General features: G+C 41.6%; 1 protein-coding gene across 1 annotated transcript in view; it reads left to right on the top strand.

Annotated features, from left to right (window-relative positions):
• The window catches only part of LOC122795553 (interleukin-31 receptor subunit alpha-like), a 1451325-nt gene that overhangs the window by 982503 nt on the left and 444935 nt on the right, over nucleotides 1–23887 (top strand). Inside the window, exon 8 of the mRNA XM_044063779.1 lies at nucleotides 9296–9452. Within this exon, the coding sequence (XP_043919714.1) occupies nucleotides 9296–9452 (157 nt within the window). The remainder of the gene's footprint in view (nucleotides 1–9295; nucleotides 9453–23887) is intronic.

A 23887-nucleotide genomic window follows, 5' to 3' on the forward strand; every position in this document is an offset into this window, starting at 1 on the left:
GTACAGGAATCCTTTAAACTGTTGTTGCATTGATATGAATTAACACAATTTGAAAATATTTGTGTCACTACCAGTGAAATAGTGTACATATATGCAGAAATGTTTTTTTGTACATAGGTTCATAGGTGGATACTACAATGACAAATATTGCCTCCTTTATAAGCCTAGCCAAGCATCCCAAAATGTATCCCACAAGTTTATCTACCTTAGAGATTATTTTAAGGGATATATCTAGGATAGGACAAGAGTTACAGCATGCCTCTGTACAGAGCAAGCATTACAGTGTGCCTCTCTACATTAGAAACACAGGTGCTTGACCTGAGGTCTATTTCCAATTTCCCATCCCCTGGCCCAGGTTTCCCTTGAATAGGGTTGGGAAGAGCTATGCTTCACATGGATGGGAAGCCTGTTCCAGAGAAGGGGAATTCTCTGGGACACGTACCTGTCCCGCTAACATGTCCTATTTATGATGCAAGCAAAGTTTAAATCCCTGGATCAAGTCGTTCTAGCGGTATTCATTTTGTGAATATGCATATGATACATCAGAGTGGGATCCAAGGATGCCTTGCATGCCATGCATAGTTTACCTCTCAACAGTCTGGAAGGAAACAAAATATAGAGATAGGGCTTTGAGGCTATCTACATAGGACATTCTGTTTGTGCCTAATTTTCTTTTTGTGAGGAAGCTGTGTTGATGTTTTAAGATTTTTTATTTTTTATTTTTATTTTTTTATTTATTTATCATTTGTTGACTGGGAAAGTCCGACTAGGTTCCACAGAGCCTGTTTTCAGCGGAGGCCCGGGGAGAAATGCTCCAGATGCATGTCTTTGGAATGTGGGAGGAAACCGGAGTACCCGGAGGAAACCCATGCGAACACAGGGAGAACATGCAAACTCCACACAGAAGGCACCCCAGCCGAGAATCAAACTGGAGAACCTCTTGCTGTGAGGCGACAACGTTAACCGCTGCACCACTGTGCCGCCCACAAGATGTTGCATGTGCCTGGTCGGGTACATACCAAAGCAGGCATTATACTCAACGATGGGCCTAATGAGGTCTGAATACAGTGGAACAGTAGATTCTTTGGACCTAGATGCCATGTCCTTGCTTATAAGTTGAACAACATAGAATGGTTTCCTTACTGTCTTAGACACATGTTTGTTGAAAGTCAGGGTACTAGTTACATATATACGCAAATTCCTTACAGCTGGTTCTATGCTTTGTGATGCACTATCGATGAGGTAATTTGCAAGGCCAGATTACTTCACAAAGGGTACTACTATGCATTTCTTGGCATTGAGTTTTAAGCCATTGCTTTGCCACCAGTCATTTTTCTGTCTTAGTCCTTCCTTTAAGATTTTAGCATTTTGGGGAAGATTGCTTCTAGTTTACAATTAACTGCAAACTTGATTATCCAGAGGCCCTTGACATTGGCCTTGACCTCCAAGAAATAGATGCCAAAGAGGAGTGGACCCAGCTCATAGCCCTGAGGGACCCCACTAGTGACTGGCCTCTTTGTGGAGGTAGTCTCCCTATCCTAACTTCCTGGGTCCCACTGAGAGCCAGATAGCTATCCAGCATGAAACATAAGGGGTTTATGCCTATATCTATGAGTTTCTTTGCATTACCTGAGTGGGGTATTGTATCAAATAACTTACCCAAGTCAAGGTAGGCAGTATGCACAATTTTTACCTCATTCATTGACTGGTAACCTTCTCAAAGAAGACCACCAGGTTGAACAGCATGATTTGGCCTTGACAAATACAAAGTTAGTTAGATCCAGTGTTTGAAGGTTTTCTGTGTCCTTATTAATCATTTCCATGATAATTCCTTCCATGAATTTACACATGAAACTAGTCACACTTATAACTCTGAGGTTCCCAAGGTCCATTGATGACCTACCCTTGTGCAGAGGGATGACCATTGCAGTTCTCTATTTACATGATGCAATGCCTCCCTGGTGGCTGTGGTTAAACCATGACTCCAGTGGTCACAATGAGTCATGTATTCAGGTATTTAGAAGACTTCCTAGAATATTATCTGGGCCCATCAGTGCAGTGTTTTTAGCTTTAGAGAGTGCATCTTTGTCCTGATCTCTAGTGATAGATGGGGGTGCTGTTTGATATTATTAACTGGGAGGCAGCCAGAAGGCAGAGAGAGGGGTGAAATTGGAGCTGAATTTGTTGGCCAGCAGATTTACTGTATCTTCCAACTTTGTGTAGCTAGCTCTATTTACAATCAGTTATGCACACTACTGTGTGCTGTCTTTGAGGTGTCCAACATAGATAAAGAAAGCCTTGCAGTTGTCCTTTGCCTTGAAGGCTACCTTTACCTCAAACTTGGTTTAGTAGACTTAATTTCCCCTATTAGTTGTTTGTTTTGATTCTAAATCTTGGCTATGACTTTTTTCTTTTGTTGTACAACCTTTTTTTTTTTAGTTAGTTTTGGGCTTATTTCTAGTAGGTGCAGCTGTCTTTATGCATTTATTGACATGATTACATAGGGTTTCTGTGGACAATTCCACACAGGCAGCTCTGTTCTCGGGGTTTGAGGGGGGGGGGTCTTGAAATTCTGACAGGTTATCTCTTAGTAGTAGGAAGTTTACCTTAGAATAATTCCTAAGTGTTATGGGGATAGGCAGGACCAGAGAACAGATTTTTATTACGAACGAGGCAGTTTTGTGGTCTGATGTTTTTGAGTACCAGGTCAAATATGTTTTCACCCCCTTGTGGGCATATGGACTATCTGGTCCAAGGAAACTCTGGACCTGTAAAATCTGGGTCATGTAAGTATTCAAGTCTACAGTATAATAGTTGGTTGCCCATGAATATTGCATTGGGTTGAATGGTGAGAATGTCCATTAAGTCTAAGTACAAGTTATGTGTTTCTTGGGTCATTGAGATAGTAACCTATTGCTTGCAAAGAAATGATATGAGACAAAATGATCAGCTTTAACAATTGGCTTAATTACTGGTGTCATTCTAAGGGGATCCAATATCTGTCCACTTGGGATGACATGCTTGACAAGCCAAGCTGCTTCGCAAGGGACGGCTTGCACCTGTCACCCCTGGGCTTCCGGATCTTGGCCAAGGCTCTTGCCACCCCCATAATGCCTTTTTTAGGCAAGGCTCAAAAGGCAAACTCACCTCCCTAGAAAACACAAGTGAAAAAAAACTAAGGGTAATGCTGCTCAATGCCAGAAGTCTAAACCTCAAGATGCACGCTCTCGAAGCCCTCCTCAGTATGGAGAACATCGATGTCTGTGCAGTGACTGAAACCTGGTTCAAGGCTCCTGAGAGCACCCCAGCACTACCAGGTTATACCTCATATCATGCTTTCCGGCCCCAAAACTTGGACCAAACCACAAAAGGAGGGGAAGTATCCATATTCATCAAAGATACCCACACCTCCAGGTTAGTGGCAACGCACGAAGCATCGGAGACCATCCAGGTGCAACTAACCATAGGCAAAACTGCCCTACAGTTTGTAGCATGCTACAGACCACCCTCTCAAACTCAGGAACCCCACTCAGCCTTCCTGAAGACACTGGAGAGCATGAATGTCTCTCCAAATACCATCATACTGGGAGACTTCAACTACCCAAACATAGACTGGGAACATTACTCAAGCCCCAACACCCTAGCCCAAAGGTTCCTAGAATTCATAAACTCAAATGCGATGGAACAACTAGTCACCACTCCCACAAGAGGAGCTAATATACTAGACCTGATCATCACAAACATGGGGACAAATTGCTCCACACCAGAAGTATACCCCTCATTGGTGAGATCAGACCATAAATTAATCTCACTGGAAATCTACATCCCACCCGCACCCCCTGCACAGAAGACCACAGTGAAGAATTTCTCAAAAGCCGACTTCACACTTCTTAAGACTGAAGTGGTATCTTTCAAGGCCCCTGGGCCAGTGGAAACCACAACCCACACCGCTGAATCCTTTATAAATGCCTTCTACGGACACCTTCAAGAATGCATGGAACATGCAATCCCTAATAAAACCAAGACCCATTCCCACAAAGGCAGGTATCCCGTCTGGTGGACCCCAGCCATTAACAAACTTTACAACAGGACGAGGAAGCTATTACATGACAGAGCAAAATCCCCAAAAGGGAAGGCATCTCTGATCAGTACTAGCAAAAAACGTCGATCACTCATAAAATCATCCAAGGCCAACTTTGAGAGAAAAATCGCAAAAGACACAAAAGACAATCACAAGGCCTTTTTTAGCTATGTTAGAAATCTGGGTGGAAACTCCCAGATATGCTCAGAGTTAGTCCAAAATGACACAAAATACACTGAACCCACAGATATTGCCAACATTCTGGCAGACAGGTTCAGTGCAAATTTCTCTGCCCCCTCCCCCCCAAAAGGAGAAATATCTATCCCAGCAGAGTGTAGCCTCCCTAACATCTCAGATGCCCAGGTGAGAGCCGCCCTCTCCAAAGCTAAAAACACAGCATCAACTGGGACCGGACGGTGTCCCAGGCTGTGTGCTACATGAACTCCAAGAGGAACTAAACCCACACATAAGGCTGCTGTTTAATCTTAGCCTTACTACAGGATACATACCCAAAGAGTGGTGTACAGCAACAGTGGTCCCACTCCACAAAGGAGGTGCTTCTACGGACCCTGGAAATTACCGCCCCATAAGCTTGATGAGCCTGGTTTGCAAAGCTATGGAAAAGATCACTATAGAACTCATAAACAAAGACACTGGGGACCTACAGACATTGGATCCTACCCAATTCGGCTTTGTCAAAGGCAGATCCTGCCTTTTGAACCTAGTCAACTTTTTTGAAACAGTCACTAAGGCCATTGATGAGGGTAAGGCAGTTCACACAGCCTACCTTGACCTTGCAAAAGCCTTCGACACAATACCCCACTCGGGCATCATTGACAAACTCACCAGCTTAAATGTAAACCCATATGTCACAAGATGGGTTGCAAACTGGCTCAAGGACAGAACCCACAAGGTCAGAATTGCTGGAGCCATGTCAGATTCTAAGCCAGTCACAAGTGGTGTCCCACAGGGCTCAGTCCTGGGACCCCTCTTGTTCGGCATTTATTTTTCCGAGGTGCAAGCAAACATAGGAGGATTGTGGCTGACAAAGTTCGCAGATGACTGCAAACTGGGCACCATAATTGATACTCCAGCGGACACAAGCATCTTTCAGAAAGGCCTCATAGAAATGGATAATAGGTGCCAAAGTCATGGCCTTAAACTGAACACCAAAAAATGTATAGTCATACCTTTTGGGAAAAACAAGGTACCCACAAATTACACATAGGTGGTAATCCATTAAGTACGGAAGAGGTAATCAGGGACCTAGGGACCCAAGTCGACAGTAACCTCTCATTTGACACTCACATTGCCAAGGTGGTTAGGAAGACCTTCTATATTGCCCACCTTATCATGAAGGGATTCACATCTAGATCAAGAGAGGTCATTGTGCCCGTGTACTCTTCTCTTATCAGGCCCATGATTGAGTACAATGCCCCATTTGGGATGTATCTTACCCGACACCTGCAGCAGTTAGAAAGACCCCAAAAGTTCCTCACCAAGAGGATAAAGGGTCTCAAACATATGTCATATGCTGCCCAGCTGAATAAACTCCAGCTCTATTCAGTCGCATACCACCTACTCAGTGGTGATCTATGCCTGACGTACAAGGCCATGTCCAATCTGGAATTAATGGACATGCTCCACCTCCGAAAATCCAAATCCATCAGAGCCACGAGAGCAAGATATTTGAACCTCAACACAGAAATAAATAGGACTTGTTGGAGGGACAGATTCATAACCCAGAGGCTCCCTACACTCTGGAACAGAATCCCAGTCCATGTTAGGCAGAGCCCCTCACTAACTCTCTTCAAGAGAAATCTTGACGAGTGGATGGGAGATCGTAGGTTTACCCCGGGGGTCATCTCTGTGTCACTACTAGACAGAGGCACAGTAAACTAAACCCTAAATGGGCATAGTATTCTCATCCCAAGGGGTGGCGAAAGCCACACACACTCTGGCTAGGCTTATAAATGCCCTAGGGTAGATAGCCTAGTATGAACCTATGAACCTATAAAATCTGGACATGGAGTAGCTCAAGCACATTATCCTGTTTGACTAGTCTTGAGGTGAATTTGTTGTTGATATAGATTGAGACACCGCCACTTTGGTCCCTGCTTGAGCAGTAACCAGCCTAAATGTGTGCAATGCACTGCAGCCCTGCACTACTGGGGTGATCTCCATGGCTTTAAACCATGTGTAAGTAACTGCACAGATGTCCACATTCTCCAGGGTGAGGAGATCCTGGAGGAAGTGAGGTTTCTTGCTTAGGTTCCTGGCTTTGAGCATTAACACCTTTACATTCCCTCAATTTGGTCTTCCTATGTTGGAAGGTTTAAGAGTTTGGCACTACCTAAAAAAAGGGCACTAAGGGGGAGGACAATGCTTTAGCCAATATTCAAAATCCTAGAGGAGACAGGCATAGACCATCTTTGGCAAAGCAATGTGGCTTGCTGACTATGTTCTCCCATGCTGACAAATATGTTGTCCCTTTGGAATGATACCAGAAACTAAGTGTCCTGTGACTAAAATATTGGGTATTGCACTGGCTTGCCTTATGAGCTTTGTAGTCAAGGCACCAAAGAGTGTGGCTGTTTGTACTGTGTTTCCACTGCCCTAGCATTCCAATGTTCAGGACCAGCTCATTCTTAACCCCACTAGAGGAACCAACATCCTTGACCTGGTTATTACTAACATGGGCAACCATTGCTCTGCACCAGTAGTCAATTTCTCCTTGGTTAGATCCGACCACAAACTAATTACCATGGAAATCTACATCTCACCCACACTGCCGGCAAAGGTAAACACCATGAAAAACTTCTCCAAAGCTGACTTTGGGCTCCTTAAAACAGAGGTGGCTAACTTCACAGCACCTATGTCAATGGAAAATAGATGCATGACTGCCGAATTATACACCAATGCACTGTACAAACACATGCATAAATGCATGGAACTAGCCATACCCAACAGAGGCAAGACACTCTCCTCCAAAAAAAAGGAAGCCAATCTGGTGGTCCCCTCCCATTAATAAACTCTACAACAGAAGGAGGAAACTGTTGCAGAAAAAGTTAAAGTCCCAAGACTAGAAAAACTCCCTTATTAGCCTCAACAAAAAGTTGAGCTCCCTCATCAAAACCTCTAAAGCCAGCTATGAAGACAGAATTGCGGCAGACTCTAAAAACAACCACAATGCCTTCTGTAGTTATATCAAGAATCTCCATGGCAATACCCAGGCTTGCTCTGACTTACTGCATAATGGTACCTCCTATACTGAGCCAACAGATATTGCCAACATACTGGCCAACAGATTCAGTGCCAACTTTACCCCTCTACCCCCTCAAAGGACCAATCACAATACTGGAGGAATGCCAGGCACCCAGCATTACTGCAGCACAGGTTAAAGCTGCATTTTCCAAGGCCAAGAATAATGCTTCTATGGGACCCAACAATATCCCTGGATGTGTTATACATGAACTACAAAGTGAACTGGCACCACATCTGTGTGCTCTGTTCAGTCACAGCCTCACCTCAGGCTTTGTCCCTACCGAATGCTACAGTCATCCCTGTCCATAAAGGGGAGCTACTACAGACCCTGGGAATTATCGCCCAATTAGCCTGACAAGTCTGATATGTAAGGCTATGGAGTGCATCATCATGGGCCTTATTAACAAGGATACAGGGAATCTCCAAACTCTAGATGTCATGCAATTTGGTTTTGTGAAAGGTAGATCATGCCTGCTCAACTTGGTTGACTTCTTTGAGTCAGTCACCAGAGCTGTGGATGAGGGCAAGGCAGTTCATACAGCCTACCTTGATCTGGCCAAGGCCTTTGATACCATTCCCCACTCAAGAATTATTGATAAACTCACCAAACTAGGCATCAACCCCTGCATCACTAGGTGGGTTGCAAATTGGCTCACAGATAGAACCCACAGTGTGAAAGCAGCGGACTCCAAGTCAGACTGCTGATCAGTCATGAGTGGAGTCCCACAGGGATCGGTCCTGGGTCATCTCCTGTTTTTCATCTACTTCTCAGAAGTCCAGGCCAACACAGAGGGACTCTGGCTGACCAAGTCTCCAGACAACTGCAAGCTGGGAGCCATTATTAACTCCCCAAGTGATGTAGACATCCTACAGAAAGGCCTCACTGAGACCAATGGCTGGTGTTGAAATCATGGCCTTAAGCTTAATGCCAAAAAATGCGTCATCATCCCCTTTGGGAAAAATTCAGTTCCCACTAATAACCACATTGATGGGAGCCCACTGAACACTGAAGGCATTATAAGAGATCTGGGGACACAGGTTAACAGCAACCTCTCCTTCGACCACCACATTGCCACTGTGGTCAGAAACTCCTTCTATGTGGCACATCTCATTACCAAGGGTTTTGCATCTAGGAAGAAAAAGGTCATCATCTCTCTCTACTGTTCCCTCATTAGGCCAGTCATCTTGTATAATGCCCCATTTGGCATGCACCTCACTAGACACATGCAATAGCTGGAAATGCCACAAAAGTACCTCACGAAGAGGATCCTAGGCCTTAAACACATGTCCTACTTGGACAGACTCAAACAACTCCAGCTATTCTCTGTCTCATATCATCTACTAAGAGGCGATCTCTGCTTGACTTACAAAGCCATGTCTGACCAAGCTCTGTTAGAAATGCTACAGCTAAAGAAATCCAAATCCATCCACACCACATGCTCCAGAGACCTCAACCTCATTACCACAATCAACAGAACATGCTGGAGGGACAGGTTCATAACCCACAGACTGTCCATGCTCTGGAATAGACTTCCAATACATGTCAAGCAGAGTACCTCACTGGCCCTCTTCAAATGAAATCTTGATGAGTGGATGGGAAATAGAAAGTTCAACCCAGGAATCACTGTAGGGGCTCTACTTGATAGAGGCACTGGGAACTAACGTCAGGCGGCATAATGCCAGGGCACTTCTATGGGCTAGGCTTGTAAAGGCTCCATGGCCATTAGCCTAGTACACACCTATGAACCTATGAACCTGTGGTGTTCTTTTGGATATTTTCCTGAGTATTCATAAAAGTACATGTACATATAGTCTTTTGAAATGATTATATATCGTGTTGCAGTAAATTATTTGTACATTTGCTTTCACAACAGATTTTGTTTCACAGAGTTTATATTAAACAACAGAGTATGTAAATAAGAGTTACTTTTTAATTTTTACTTACCCTAGACTGAACAAACAAAAAACATTACAGAACAAAAACTGAATTTTGAGATCGCAGGTCTTAACTATGTAACCAACTACAGCATATCTGCAAGATGCAAGGTTCCTTATGCTTTGTGGAGTGAATGGAGTGCAGAACAAATAATGACAACACAAGAAGGAGGTACAAATATCTGATTTTTTAGTATATGACAGATATACTATCAGAAATTGTTTACTGTGTTTATTCCTACACTGCAGCTGGTATGTCTCGTGTATTCTTATTAATAAGAGCATTATCTTTCTGTATCCATCAATGATGTTTTGGCATTTATGTACCATAATGAAGGGGTGACTGTTATTCAGATAGCATGCTCTAAGTACAGACAGAAGGTCCTAAATTCAAAGCACTTTCAAATTCAGATAAAATAAATAAATGTAAATATATGTTCGATTTTATTGTTTTGGAATTATTTTATTCTAAATATGGTTTTGTATATGCGTTTGATAAACTTTCTTTAAATTTTCATGGAGCTTTTCTCCTCAGGTCACCTCTGAAAATGGCTCTTAAATGGCCCAGTCAGACTAACCCAGTTAACAAACATGATACATTTCTTTATTTTATTTATTTATTGGCATTTGATTACCAAGAAAGTCCGACTGGGTAGGTGCCCATTTTCAGGAGAGGCCCAGGGGAAAAAAACTCTAAAGTATTACAAAACATTTTAAGAACAATAATTTTGCAATCTTTAAAAGTAATACAAAAAACAATTACAGTTGAAATAATTATACCAAATTAGACATAATATGAAAACATTGGTTAAGAATAGATACAAGTTATATGACAATAATTTAATTGTTAGAGAAATTTTAGCCAGTTTATAGAGAAATTAAAGGTAAGTAAGTATGATAAAAACAGGAATTATAATGAGAAATGAGTGAAACACAGGCTTATGGTATATTTAGAGAGAAAGCCAGGGAGAGAAATTGATAGAAGTAAGAAAATGAGTGAAGAAGGGAGTGTAAGGAGATGTAAGTTATGCATATGTATTTGATCACAATTAGTTATATAGTTTATCCTGCTGTTGAGCAAGAACAGAGCCAGCTTTTGGCTAGAAAAACTTCCAGAATGGTTTTAAAGGATGTAACAGAAGGTACTGACCTGGTGGATACAGATAAGGAGTTCCAGGTATGAGTACAGACAACGCCCAGTAGATTTTTTAAGTCTGTGGACAAACAGGAGTGTTTGGTCATTGGACCGTAATGACAGACTGGAAACTTAGTTGTGTAGAACGTTATTTAGTGCTGAACAAGCAGATGGATTCTGGTTATTTTTATAGGTGGTAAGATGCTGTGTATATGTTAGTTGAGGGGGTAGATCTAACCAATTTAGGCTCTTTAGTGCTATACATTGGTGGGTTCTTAAAGAGGTATTTGCTGCAAATTTAGCAACTTTATTGTAACCTTGTTCAAGTTTTGATTTTTGTGATGCCTGAAGGTTAGTAAGGAAAGAAGTGTGGGGAGAAGATAAGTAGTGACAAGTGTAGCTTTAGTTGCATCTGTGAGAATTTTTTTTGGATCTGTAGTTTTTAAAGAGTTTTTCTTATGCAATTGTGTATATGCAGATTAAATTTAAGATTATCATCCACTATGATCCCTAATAGTTTGCTACTGAAGTGGCTTCAGTGGTTGTGTTATCAAAAGAGAGGACTTTAAATTTCTATTTTAAATCTTAAATTTTTATTTTAAATAAACATAAGGAAATAAAAAACATAACTCAAGTAAATACAGTTGTGTTTGTCATACTGTAAAATGCACTACCACCAGCACAGAGGATGTGGTTGTTACTAACAGTCTCTTTGACCCTTGCTGTACCCCCTTCTCCTTAGCTACCCTCACCTTGTAATTCTCTGTTGTCATGTCTATCATTATGTTGAGATAAAATTTTCATTTTGATAATTAATATGGGCATATTTGCTCATTTGTGTGTTGCCTACCTCATGGATATGTATTATCTAACACTTATTGGATTTCTAAATGTTTTAATTAATATGCATTCATGTATTTATAATCAGACATAATCATCAGGTGTTTTAAAATTGAAGGTAAAGTACTGATGCTACCATATACTTGGGTCTGCCTTATTTCCACTTTCTCTTAATTTGCCTAGTGCTCTCAATGTTAAAGTGAAGAAATTCAATGAAGTGCATATAAATGGCAGGAATAACTACAACTCTTAAGGGAGCCAAATGCCTCATCATCTAATTAGTGACGTGCATGAATCGATGAATGAAATTCCCACTGTTCCTACCTACTATCTTGTAAAACCACAGCCAAAGGAATGGGCTTAGCAGAATCAGCAGGGAAAGAAGACCCTACTGAGTCTGACTCTAGCCTGGTGCATACAGGAAGAATGCCTTGTCATTCTGAGAATTTTCATACAAAGCTTATAAGAATTTGAGAATTTATAACCTTGCAAATATTCAGTAAAGGCTTTACCCTAATTACAGAAAAGGCTAATTATTTCAGCCTGGATGTTAGCTGTTTTATCACAATCCAGCACATCAAAAGACCAAATAAACAAAAGTGCTAGATTGCCGCAGTCAATAGTTCCGTAAGCTTTTTTCATAGGCCTAAAGGATCAAAGTAATATTATTATTTTTACTCTGAAATCAACAGGTAGTGGGAAAAATATCATTATTAAACCATCCCTGGTATTAGAAACATGATTAGTGTAGTTGCAGTATGCCTACCTCAGGTAAGGTTCGGAGCATTGGAGCATGATGCAGCCTAAGGTTAGTTATCAATTAACAAAGGTGAAAATTCACAGCCAAGTCTACTGCTAATTAAAACAAGTCTGTGAAAATTAGAGAACTAGTGGTAAAAAAGGAAGTCCTGCAGTTGCAGATGTGAGATGAAAATAAATAAACCCAGAGAATGCATGCAACTCAACAGTAGCACATGCACTACATTGTGACAATATGGGAAAATGAGCAAGCCACACTAAAGGGCCTACTGTAATGCTTACATCTGTTCTTTGACCTTAGAAAGAGTTGGAAATGAGTGTACAGGACAGTAAGAAAAAGAGGTCGGCGAGTAGAAGAAATTACACGGGGAAAGAGGGAAAGTAAGAATGGAACTTAGGTGGGAGGAAGGGATGGTTTTGCAGGGGCAGGTGCCCATTTCTTTCTTTTTTTGAAGAAGGGAAGCTAGCAATTCCAGCACCCACTACCATGTGACATTCTCCAGTTTGAAACCCCGTCAACCTTTTAAACTTAGGAGCAAAAAAAAGTAAATTAGTAAATTAGAAAAGTCCGTAATTGTAACAAACAACTTGCAACATTCGCAGCAAGAGGCTTTTACAATTTCTACTACGCACAGAATGCTAAAGTATGTCAGTCATGACTGCAAATGCAATACCGACATGCTTGTAATGCACTAAAGATTGACCAGAACAGCAGATCACACCCCCTAACACCCCTCCTGAGACTACTGCCCACTTTCAGTCTGAGTTAAGTAAAATGTATAAAAAGGGGTGATGTTCACAAGCAGGGGCACATGCATAAAGATAAAGCAGAAACAATGACCAACAGGGATCAAACAACAAGGCACAGAGTCGCTATACCAGCTTCTGGAAAAGTGACTCAGTAGATGGCACAAAGAAACTCCAACAGGTTGCAAGGCAAAGACAGAAAGATAAAGAAGATACTCGTGTACTTCATAAGGGATGCCAGCAACAACATCCTCACCAGTCCACAGGACATCACAGGTAGATGGAAGACATACTTACAGCAGCTTCTGAACGAAGAACACACCACAGGAATTGTACTGCCCCAGACACAGCCTATGATGAGAGAAGAAGAGGAGCCCACCATAGAAAAAGTAAAAAAAAAAAAAAGCACTAAGGAAAATGAAGTCAGGGATAGCAGCAGGCTCAGATGAGGTCACAACAGTTATGAAAAGATGTTGGGTGAGATAGGGGAGAAATGGCTACAGAGGGTACTCTTCTGTATGGAGAGAAAGGTGTATCCCAGATGACTGGAGAATTCACAACTTTCAGCAGTATAGAAGTATCAAACTCCTGTTAATCTGCAAGTTTTGGAGACGGTGATTGATAGACAAATGTACAGAATAGTGACAAGTAAGATGAGAGATGAGCGGTTCAGATTCAGATCAGGATGCAGCACAACTGACCCGATGTTTGCAGTGAGACAGATAGTTGAGAAGAAGCTGGAAAAGAGTAATCTGGGCATTCCTAGACTTGGAGAAACCATATGACAAGATCCCAAGAAAGGTGATATGGGCAGCCCTGCAGTGGTTCAAAGTCCCAATACATTGGTAAAATTAGTGCAAGCTATGTACAAGGACCCAATGACTCATGTATGAAAACTAGTTGGACTCACAGAGTGATTACCAGAGGGAGTGGGTACACATCATGGTTCATCTCTGAGCCCACTGCTAAGTGTGGTGATGGATTACATTAGCAAAAAGCGCAGAAGGGACAGATCAACAAAGTTGCCGTATGCAGATGATGTTGCATTACAGGTAGACTATGACCAAGAACATCAGCAAAGGATAGGGGAATGGAATGCAAAACTGAAGGCACTTGGGATGAAACTGAGTACAGATAAGACAGTTGAAATGACAGCAAATTGGGGAAATCTGTAGAACCTGAACACTGAGATAGAAAGGAAGATAGTGTAATTTGTTAACTGCTTCAAGTATCTGGGAGTGGTGGTTGAGGAGAAGGGAAGCCTGACTGTGGAGGTCAAAGTTAGAATCAGAGGGGCTGCAGCTTACTGACAGAGAGTGTCAGGGGTAGTGTGTAAAAGAACACCAAAGAAGCTGAAAAGTAAGGTATACAAAACAGTGGTGGGACTAGCACTGCTGTATGGTATAAAAATCTGGGCAGTAAAGGCAGAGCAGTTGAGGAAGATAGAGGTGATGGAGATAAACTTCCTGAGATGAGTGTTAGGATGCACACTGTAGGACAGATGAAGAAATGATAACATCGGAGCAGAAACCAAAGTATCTCCAGTTGCAGAGAAGATCAAATAGAACAGATTGTGGTGGTTCAGGCAGATGTGTAGAAAAGCAGAAGACAGTCTGGTAAAGAAGATTTGAGACAGACAGGAAGAAGGCAAGAGGAAACAAGGGTGCCCTGCAAAGAGATGAGATGTGTGAGAGAAGACCTGCAATAGTCAGGCATGAATATTGAAGAAGGTAGGAGAGTGACACTGAATCAAGACAGATGGCGACAGATGACAACACCAAGACTCCATGCAGAAAATGTGAAAAGGGGGGATTGATAATGATGATGATGAATGACTGACAAGGAATGTGCTCTCATAGTGTGGAGTGGGTGGACAGTGAAGTTCCAGATGCACAGACAAAGGGAGGGCACTGGTGATGAGGACAATAAACAGAGGAGGACAGTGACATAATAAGGAAGGAGGAACATCAGGATGCTGGGTGAGTATGGCTTTCTGTATTACACTGCCTGTGTAATATCCTCAGGAAGATCAGACAGCACCTGACCACCCTCCCAAACACATACCCTGAGTTATGACAGGAGAGACAAGCAGTGGTATGACTCTGATCACTGAAAGAGGGCCCTTTATAACCAGCCATTGTGCTACTTGCATGGCAGATACTGTGCATCCTTTTCAGTGTCATCAGAGAAAGCAATGGTACTCTTGTCTGGAGAGGTAGCACTAGAACCAATAGTGGTCACCCCCTGCCTGACCCCTGCTGCACCCATCAGGGATGTAGTCCTAAATTCAGTAGATGCAGGGGACAGCTGGCACTGCTGCGAGTGGACAGTGGGATTTTAGCACTGAAACAGCCAAGGCAGATGATGTAGAAAATGCAAATGAAAATCGAGAAGTAAAAAAAAAAGGGTTGGAGGGGAGAGAGAAAACAACATAGTTAGCAGACATGTGGTATACATTAATCATAAAATCAAATGACTACACAATACTGAAGGACTAACATTCATATATCAGCCTGCTACCAACAACTACCTACATGCATTACACAACTGACCCTATGCTACGATGTGCTGACAGAGCAGCATTGTTTAATTTGTCTAAGTGTTTTGGGTTTCTGATATCATGATGGGAATGGATTCCATTCTTAAATCAGGGTATGATTAGAGTTCATGAAATTAGTATTGTTTCAGACTTTGATGTTAGCCAAGGGTGCTATTCTCAGCACTTACAATGTGCCCAGGATTGCCTCCTACTGTAATTCATATCGGGTTACATGTATTGTTAATATATTTAAGTACAATCGTAAATTCTCTTTTTTAGTCTTGTTGCTCCTACTACTGTTGCGACTGTCTAGGTGTCTTTCTTCCACATTGTTCTTGATATTGTGTGCAAATTCTGATATTTTATAACTTTTTATCAATCCACACATAAGACACTATGATCACAGGTGTTGCAATTTCAATGATAAATGCTATTTTTGTCTTTTTTCATGAACTTCTATATCTGGTTTTCATGCATCTATTTTTGAACTATTAGTAATGGGTGATTCCATGTGATATAAACTTCATCATGTTTCCAGTGCTTCTTGGCTACTTCAAAATTGTAATGTTTGCACAATCCCAAATACAACAGTCTTGCCACATTATTGTGTCTTGTAGTCAGTTGTGAGAAGGACCGCAACCTCCTATAGAATGAGGAATGCATAATCTTGGTATACACTGATACTTGTATATCATTTGAAAACATGAAACATTTTTATGTTTTTTATGTCCAGTTGATTCAGTACTTTCTGGAGATGATCAGTCACCCCATTCATAGTTTAAACTTTATTTCTACATGTGAAGGAAGTTTGCAGTATTAGACTTTGTGTTCTTAAGTGTTCCTTTGTTCATCGTTGGCTCTTCATCTGTTCACAGTATATATGCACTCCCTCCTGATCAAGTTTGTTTATATCATATTCCCGTCCCAGGTTGATATTTTCTTCATGATGTAAGTTTCCTAAGTGTTGCTTTTGCACATTTATTAAGACCAAATGTCATTCTTGTGTCATCAGAAAAAGTTTTAACCATATGTAGTTGTACTTTCAGTTTCTCATCTGATGAACTATGCAGTTTTACATCATCCACGAAAAGTAGACAACATGTCTTTAAACAAGGTGGGTTTCTGGGAGTTAAATTGTAACCATAGGCTAATCTGTTAAGTAAAGAGCTTAATGGGTTATGGGCAAGACCAAACAGCAGCAGTGGCAAAGAAATGACCCTGACATATCCTCCTTTGAATTTTATCCTTGGAATAATAATTTCTCCTCTGTCATGGCTCAGCTGTGGTTTGCCACTGTTTCATCATCACTGCAATGTAATTGGTCAGTCTAGGGTGTATCTTATACCTCTGTAAACATTCCATTAACCATAAATTTGGGATTCTGAAGAAATGCTTTTTTCTAGTCTAGCCAGTCCATACTTAAGATTCTTTTCCCTTTTACAAGTCTCTATTATGGTTTTGTTTTAGCAACAAATGATTTTTTGTTCTATATAATTTTCTTTTATTATCTTTCTGTTCTATTGCCATAATTTATTTTTTTTCTAAATGAGTATAAATGAGTCTGTTTATTTCCAGTATGTAATTTGTGTATTGTTGGAAGGCAAGTTATTCGTCTTTAGTTCTTAGGATGGCTTGTAGGTTCATTCTTAAGGAAGAATATGTTTTTTTCCTATTTTTAACTAAGTTGGTATCTGTTTAGGATACACATATAGTAATTCTTGCACAGGGTTAAATCTGTGTAAAGCTATTAATAACTTTAACTAAAAGGTAGGTACTACATCTGGGCCTGGGGTTTTTCCAGTTAGGATCTTTTCTTAATTTTGTCTCAGTTTCTTTGTTACTTCATCCCATTTCATATCCTCTGCTTTAGAGGTCTTTATTGTTTCTTTTAATTCTTCTGACCATTTAACTTCATCGTTATATTCAACAGGTCTTCATGAATAATGTTCCAAAATGTGCTTATTTTTTCATTTTTGGTGGTGTTTCTATTCCTTTTGCTTTTTTTCCCAATTCTCTAGAAAACTTTTTTGGATCATTAATGAAGTTCTTATTTCGTACTCTTCCTGTACATTATCTAAATACCTTCTAAGTTTTTTCGCTTATGCTGATATTTTTTTTTCTTTATTATTCAAACTATGTAGGATAAATCCTGCTCTGTTTTGATATTGTGTGATGTATTCACAACTCATATCTTTCTAAGGATTTTGTATGATCTGTTCTGTTTTATATAGTCTTCTAACAGCATTTTTAACTGCTTTACAGTTTTGTCTGTTTGGTGCTTCCATGGTGGAAATTCAACTTGTTCCGTTCCTTGCCTTAGTTACTTTACTTTTTTGTGGTAACACTTTATCCATTATTAGTTTAGCTCCATAGTAAGTAATACATCTTATTTATTTGTTATATCACATAAATTTCTCTAAACAGTCCTGATTACTGTGTTCATTCTATTAATAGTTCTGATTACTGTGTTTATCTGATTTACCAGTCGCCTAACTTTTTGGTTCTTGTTTACTTTCTGTACTCTATTTGTTTTATCTATCTTGATCTCTTATCTTTTATTATGTGTATCCATCTCTATTACATTAAGCAGTCTTCCCTCAGATAATTTTCTTCTGGAGTGAAACCATCTTCTTTGTTCTCTATTTCATGTGAATCTTCCAAAGATTGTTCTAGAACAAAGTCCTGTAACATATCGTCATCAAGATGCATCCTGCCCCATCTGATGCTCCTCCATATGGAGCAGTTCTTCTATGGATGTCTTCTGCTAACCCCCGCTCCCCACTCTTAAATTTAAGATCCCTTTGTTCCAGCATGCTGTAACACTACCTGTGTAATAGTCTCCACACTAAACCATTCACTTCACCAATAGTCCGTCACTTCAGTTTCTGTTTGTTTGATGTCTACCTTACTAATCCTGTTTTCTACATTCCACCTTTATGATTTTTTTTTCTATTGTGAAATTTTCCATTTCTAGATGCCTTCATGTGTATTTCTCTTCAAATATCTGTAGAGCTGTTTTTTGTATTGATTAATTTGGTTTTCTCATTTGCATAAATATTGTACCATTACCCAGAAAAAAAAACAATAAAGGATGAACCCAGAAAGACTTTGAAATGACTAACATTGGACTTTATAAATGGTAGTACTGCCTTTTTAAACATTACATACTCCGTGTGTGACACCCATGCACTGGCCTAGTAATCAAGGAGCCTCAATCCTCACCACTAGCACCACTGAGGGGCTTCCACATTGGGAAGGATAACAAGTGCACACACAGTAAAGTACAATTTCTCTTAAGAACACACAGAGATCACAGTCAGTCTGCGGCTGGTTTATCCCTTTCTCTCCAGATCCCCAATGCAACTCCCCACTGGCACAGCTATAGGGTTCAGATCCCAGTGGAGTAGTCAAGCCAAAACCTCCAGTACCCTCTCTGTCCAACCAGTGCTTCGTGTCCCTGCCCAAGTAGTTGACACACACACACTTTGAGATTTGGTTTATATACAAACACAGAGACACTCCTGGGGAAGGCTGGCACAGGTTCTCCAGCTATGCCCCCTCCTGCCAGTCTATAAGGTAGTAATCACTGCCACCAACTACTCTTATCAGCTACTAATAAGGCCCTTCCCAAAGGGTGACCAATTTTACTGTATAGTATTACTGTTATCCAAATAGTAAGTGTGACCCAGGGCTAAAGCTATTGGAGTAGCTTGGACAGTATCACTGAATACATGCAATGTACACTTAGAGCTTAAATTATCTCTACACAAAACAGCCGCAGTTGAAAGGTTTAAACATATTAAATAATAAAACCACAAGACAGATCTTATTACTTCAACACAATGTCATTAGAGAGTTCAGAGATCACAGGAAAATGCTTTAAAATAATACTGTAGAATAGTCTGACATAAATATAGAAAACAGCTAGACTAATCTGGCTAAATTTCTGTCTAACTCTAAGAGTAATACTAAGATCTAAGATCCTACTTACAGTGCAAAGGCAGAGTGTTGGTGAGTTGATGTGTTCAGATTCAGAGAAAATCCAAAATGCTTAACTTTCTCTCTCTCTCTCTCTCTCTCTCTCTGGGAAAGTCTTAAATTGATAACACAGTACTGCTGAGTCATTTCATATTACATCATTCTTGACACTTCTCTAGTTCCCAGGCTAACAGAAACTCAAAATTTACATTTCTTAGTAAGCTGCACTTGGTCAGGAAGCCACAGCAATAAAATACATTATACATGTAAAGCCTTAGTAATTAACTCTTAAATCAACACAGTAGAAATAATTTCCTGGCCCAGACATTCTGTTTCCAAGCTTGAAATCAAACAGTCATACAATGCTACAATGCTTGACCTATCAGCTTTCTTCTAGCAGAGTGCATTGTGGTTAAATTTTTTAAGCTCAGTACAACATATAGTTTAATCATAACATATTGTTCTCTTTACGTTTGTAAACCAAGCCTGTGAATTATATTAATATTTACAAATGACATAGAATTGTCTACAAAATTCTATCTAGCTAGGCTGGCAGGCTTCACATATTACCCCCCCCTCCCCCCGAAGAATTCAAGCTCGTTTTTCAAGTGACCCTTGAGAAACGCTGCTTGAGAGGTTTAGGTCAATCTGAGTATACCTTACCCCATTCCCTGTGTTGAGAGCCAATCTGTGTTGACATTGCTAACCCCACTGCTGTGCTGCATTGACATATCAGGCTCCATCTTAGCAACTTGGCATTTTGCTGGCTGGCTTGGTATAACCATGTTAGGGGATTGTGATCTGTAACTACAGTGAATTTTCTTCCATACAGATAAGGCTGAAGTTTCTGCAGTGCCTACACTATGGTTAGACATTCCTTTTCTACAGCTGCATAGCATTCCTCCCTGGGTTGGAGCCTGTGACTAAGATAAACCACTGGGTGCTCTTCTCCCTCTGAAGAAATCTGGCTAAGTACAGCCCCTACCCCATGGTTCAAAGTATCCACCTAACCAACAATTTTTTTGCTGTAATCTGGACTGGATAACACAGGGGGTCCTCCCAAAGCCTCTTTAAGCTTCTGGAATGCCTGCTCACATGCTGTGGTCCACATGACCTTGTCTGGCCTGTTTTTCCTTGTCAGGTCTGTGAGGAGAACAGCTGTGGTACTATAACTGGGGACAAACTTTCTGTAGTAACCTGCTGTCCCTAAGAATGCCCTCACCTGCTTTATGGTAACAGGTGCAGGCCATGCCTGAATGGCTTCCACTTTGGCAGGTTCTGGCCTGATGTTACCACTCCCCACTCTATGTCCCTGGTAGGAGACCTCTGCCATACCCACCTGACATTTGCTTGGCTTAATGGTCAACCCTGCCCTCTGTAGTCTGCCCAGCACCTCCCTGACATGCTGAAGGTGCTCTTGCCAGGAATGGCTGTAGATGGCAATGTCATCTAGATAAGCAAGGGCAAACCCTCCTACTCCTGCTAGGATATGATTCACCAGCCTCTGGAAAGTTGCTGGGGCATTTTTCATCACAAAGGGTATCTTTGTGAACTCATACAAGCCAGAAGGAGTCACAAAGGCTGACCTCTCTTTAGCACTGGAAGTCAAGGGCACCTGCCAGTAACCCTTGGTAAGATCAATGGTTGTAAGATACTTAGCCCCACCTAGCTGCTCTATGGCCTCATCTGTCCTAGGCATGGGGTAAGCATCTGACTCTATAGTCTGTGTGACTATTTAATTTCCTGTAGTCCACACAGAACCTGGTGCTGTCATCCTTCTTTGGCACCAGCACCACTGGGGAGGCCCAGGAACTGTTGGACTCTTGAATTACCCCTAGTTCCAACGTTTCCTGTATCTCATTCATCAGAGTATGTTTGACTGTCTCAGGCACCCTATAAGAGGCCTGCCTAGTAGGCCTTTGGGGTCCTGTATCCACCTGGTGTTGCACCATGTGGGTGCACCCTGGTTTCCCAGTAAACATGTCTCCAAACTCCTGTAACACTGCTCGGATTTCTCAAACCTGGATAGGAGATAGCTGCTGAGACATTGCTACCTCTTCCACTGAGGTGTCAGTCTGAGCCTCACTGAGGAGATCAAGTCACCAGATCTCCCTCAGATTCCTCCTGCAGTCCACTGCAGATACTTAGCACAAGGGCCTTTCTATCATGTTAAGGTTTCATCATGTTAACATGGTACAATTTGTGCTCCTGCCTAGCAGTTCCACCATGTATTTAACATCACTTACTTTTCTTACCATCTTGTAGGGTCCCTCCCAAGCTGCTTGCAGCTTGTTGTGTCTGACAAAACATTACCTGCTGCCCTTCAGCATACTCTCGAGTATTCCTGTCATACCAAACATTTTTGTGTTGTTGGGCTTCTGCCAGGTTCTCCTGGGCCATGCCCATGAGTTCCCTGAGCCTTGTCCTGAGGATTAGGACATATGCCACAATAGACTCCTTGTGGGATTCACACTCACCTTCCCACTCATCTCGAATTAAATCTATAGGTCCTCTCACCTTATGCTCATACAGCAACTCAAAGAGTGAAAAGCCTGTGGATTCCTGGGGATTCTCTCTGTAAGGAAACAACAGATAGAGCAAATATTTGTCCCAATCCCTCTTTAACTGGTCTACAAATGCCCATAGCATGGACTTGAGTGTAGAGTTTAACCTCTCAACAAGATCATTAGTCTAGGGATGGTAGGGAGTGATCTTTATGTGCTTCACCCTACAGTATTTCCATAGACAAGCCAGCAGGTCTGACATGAAATTGGCACCTCTGTCAGTCAGTATTTTGTTTGGGAAACCTACCCTGCTGAAAACCTCTAACAAATCATTTTCTACCTTTTCCACATCAATGAAGGACAAAGCCGCTGCCTCAGGGTATCTTGTAGCATAATCTACTACCACTAGGATATACTTTTTCCCCATGGAACTTGCGGTACTCAGAGGCCCCACAATATCCATAGCTATCCTCTGAAATGGCTCCTCAATCACAGGCAAATGTATCAAAGGAGCTGTCACCTTATCTCCTGCCTTGCATAGCTTTTGGCACTGCTCACAGGTCCTGCAGTACTCTGTTACATCTCTGAAAATTCCAGGCCAATAGAAGGTCTGCATAATACGTCTGTTTGTATGTTTTATGCTCATATGACCTGCAAAGGGAATATCATGGGCTATGGCTAGAAGCGCCAGATGGTAGGCTCTAGATACTACCAACTGCTTTATTCTCTCACCTTCTAGCCCTCCGTCAGGGGTCCATTCTCTGTACAGTAACCCCTTTTCCTAGTATACAGATTCCCCCTTCCCTTGAGAGTCAGGTGCCTCATTAGCTAACTGCCTCAGGCCTTGCAGTATAGGGTCTGAGAGCTGAGCCTGTTTCAACTCTCTCTTTGTAACTTAACCCTTCCCAGCTCCCCTTCCACAGGAAGTCTGGTATCCTCTGCCAGTGGTGCCTCACTGTCAGCTTGGGTACTACTACTCACCTCTACCCTTGCAGTCACTCTGTCCAAGGGACCATCAGTACCCCCAAGCAGCTGTGATTCACATTCAGTCTCACTGCTACAGGGTAGCTCCCTCCCTGAAGTAACCATCTCAACAGTCTTGGCTGCAAGGATGTGGTCTGTCTGGGTCTCCCCCAGGCTACCAAACCCACATGCTTGTCTCCAAGCCTGACTGCGTGTAAGTGCATGAGCACATGATACTGCATTATCAAAATTATTCCCTATCAGGACATCTGCAGGGATATCCTCAAGCACATCTACTTGCTGGCCTCCTTTTCCAACCTCGCAGTCAAGATGAACCCTAGCCAATATTTGGAATGGGGTCCCTCCTAAAGCTCTGACTGGAATAGACTGCCCAGGCAAGTAGTGCTCCTCTGTAACCATTGTAGGCTTCACAATGGTTATGTTAGAGGTTGTGTTTCTCTTAGCAATGGCCTCTTTGCCATTCACTACAATAGGATATAACCTTTGGTGGTAGTTTGGTACCCTTGTTGTCTCAAGACAACCTACTATTGGCATTTTGTCCTTCCCACTTACTGGCTCCCTCACCTTTTGTTCCCCACCTTGCCTATGTGGACATCTATATGCCACATGGCCTCACTGTTGCATTAAAAACATTTAACCATAGGTCCTGGATGTGTACCTGGAAAAGTGGCTTCCCCTGCTACTGGCAGATTCTGCTGGGGCAGTCTGGGCTGACCACCATGGGTTCCCTTAGACCCATGAGCAGCACTGGGTGTCCCTTTCCAGTGCAGGGATGCCCTGTATGCTAGGTATAGGTCTCCCTTCTTCCCCAACTCATCTGAAGTAGCACATTGTCTATCAACTAAGTAGATCCTCATGTCCTCAGGCAAAGTGCTAAGGGCTTGTCTGCCAGCCCTTCAAAAGTGGTGACTTGACATCCACTCACTCACCTATGAAAATAAGTGCTCAGTTCAGCAACATATTCACACACACTTTCATCTGCCTTGCGTATATTCTCAAAAAACATTTTCCTATAAGTTTCAGGTGTTAGCTTAAAAAATTCTAACAAACAATTCTTTACAGCATTATAATTAATACAGCCAAAGTCAGATACTTTAGAAAGTACATTTACAACTTTACCA

Source organism: Protopterus annectens, chromosome 2.part2 (genome assembly GCF_019279795.1).
Source record: "Protopterus annectens isolate FY-2018-M chromosome 2.part2, PAN1.0, whole genome shotgun sequence".
Lineage (NCBI taxonomy): Eukaryota > Metazoa > Chordata > Ceratodontiformes > Protopteridae > Protopterus > Protopterus annectens.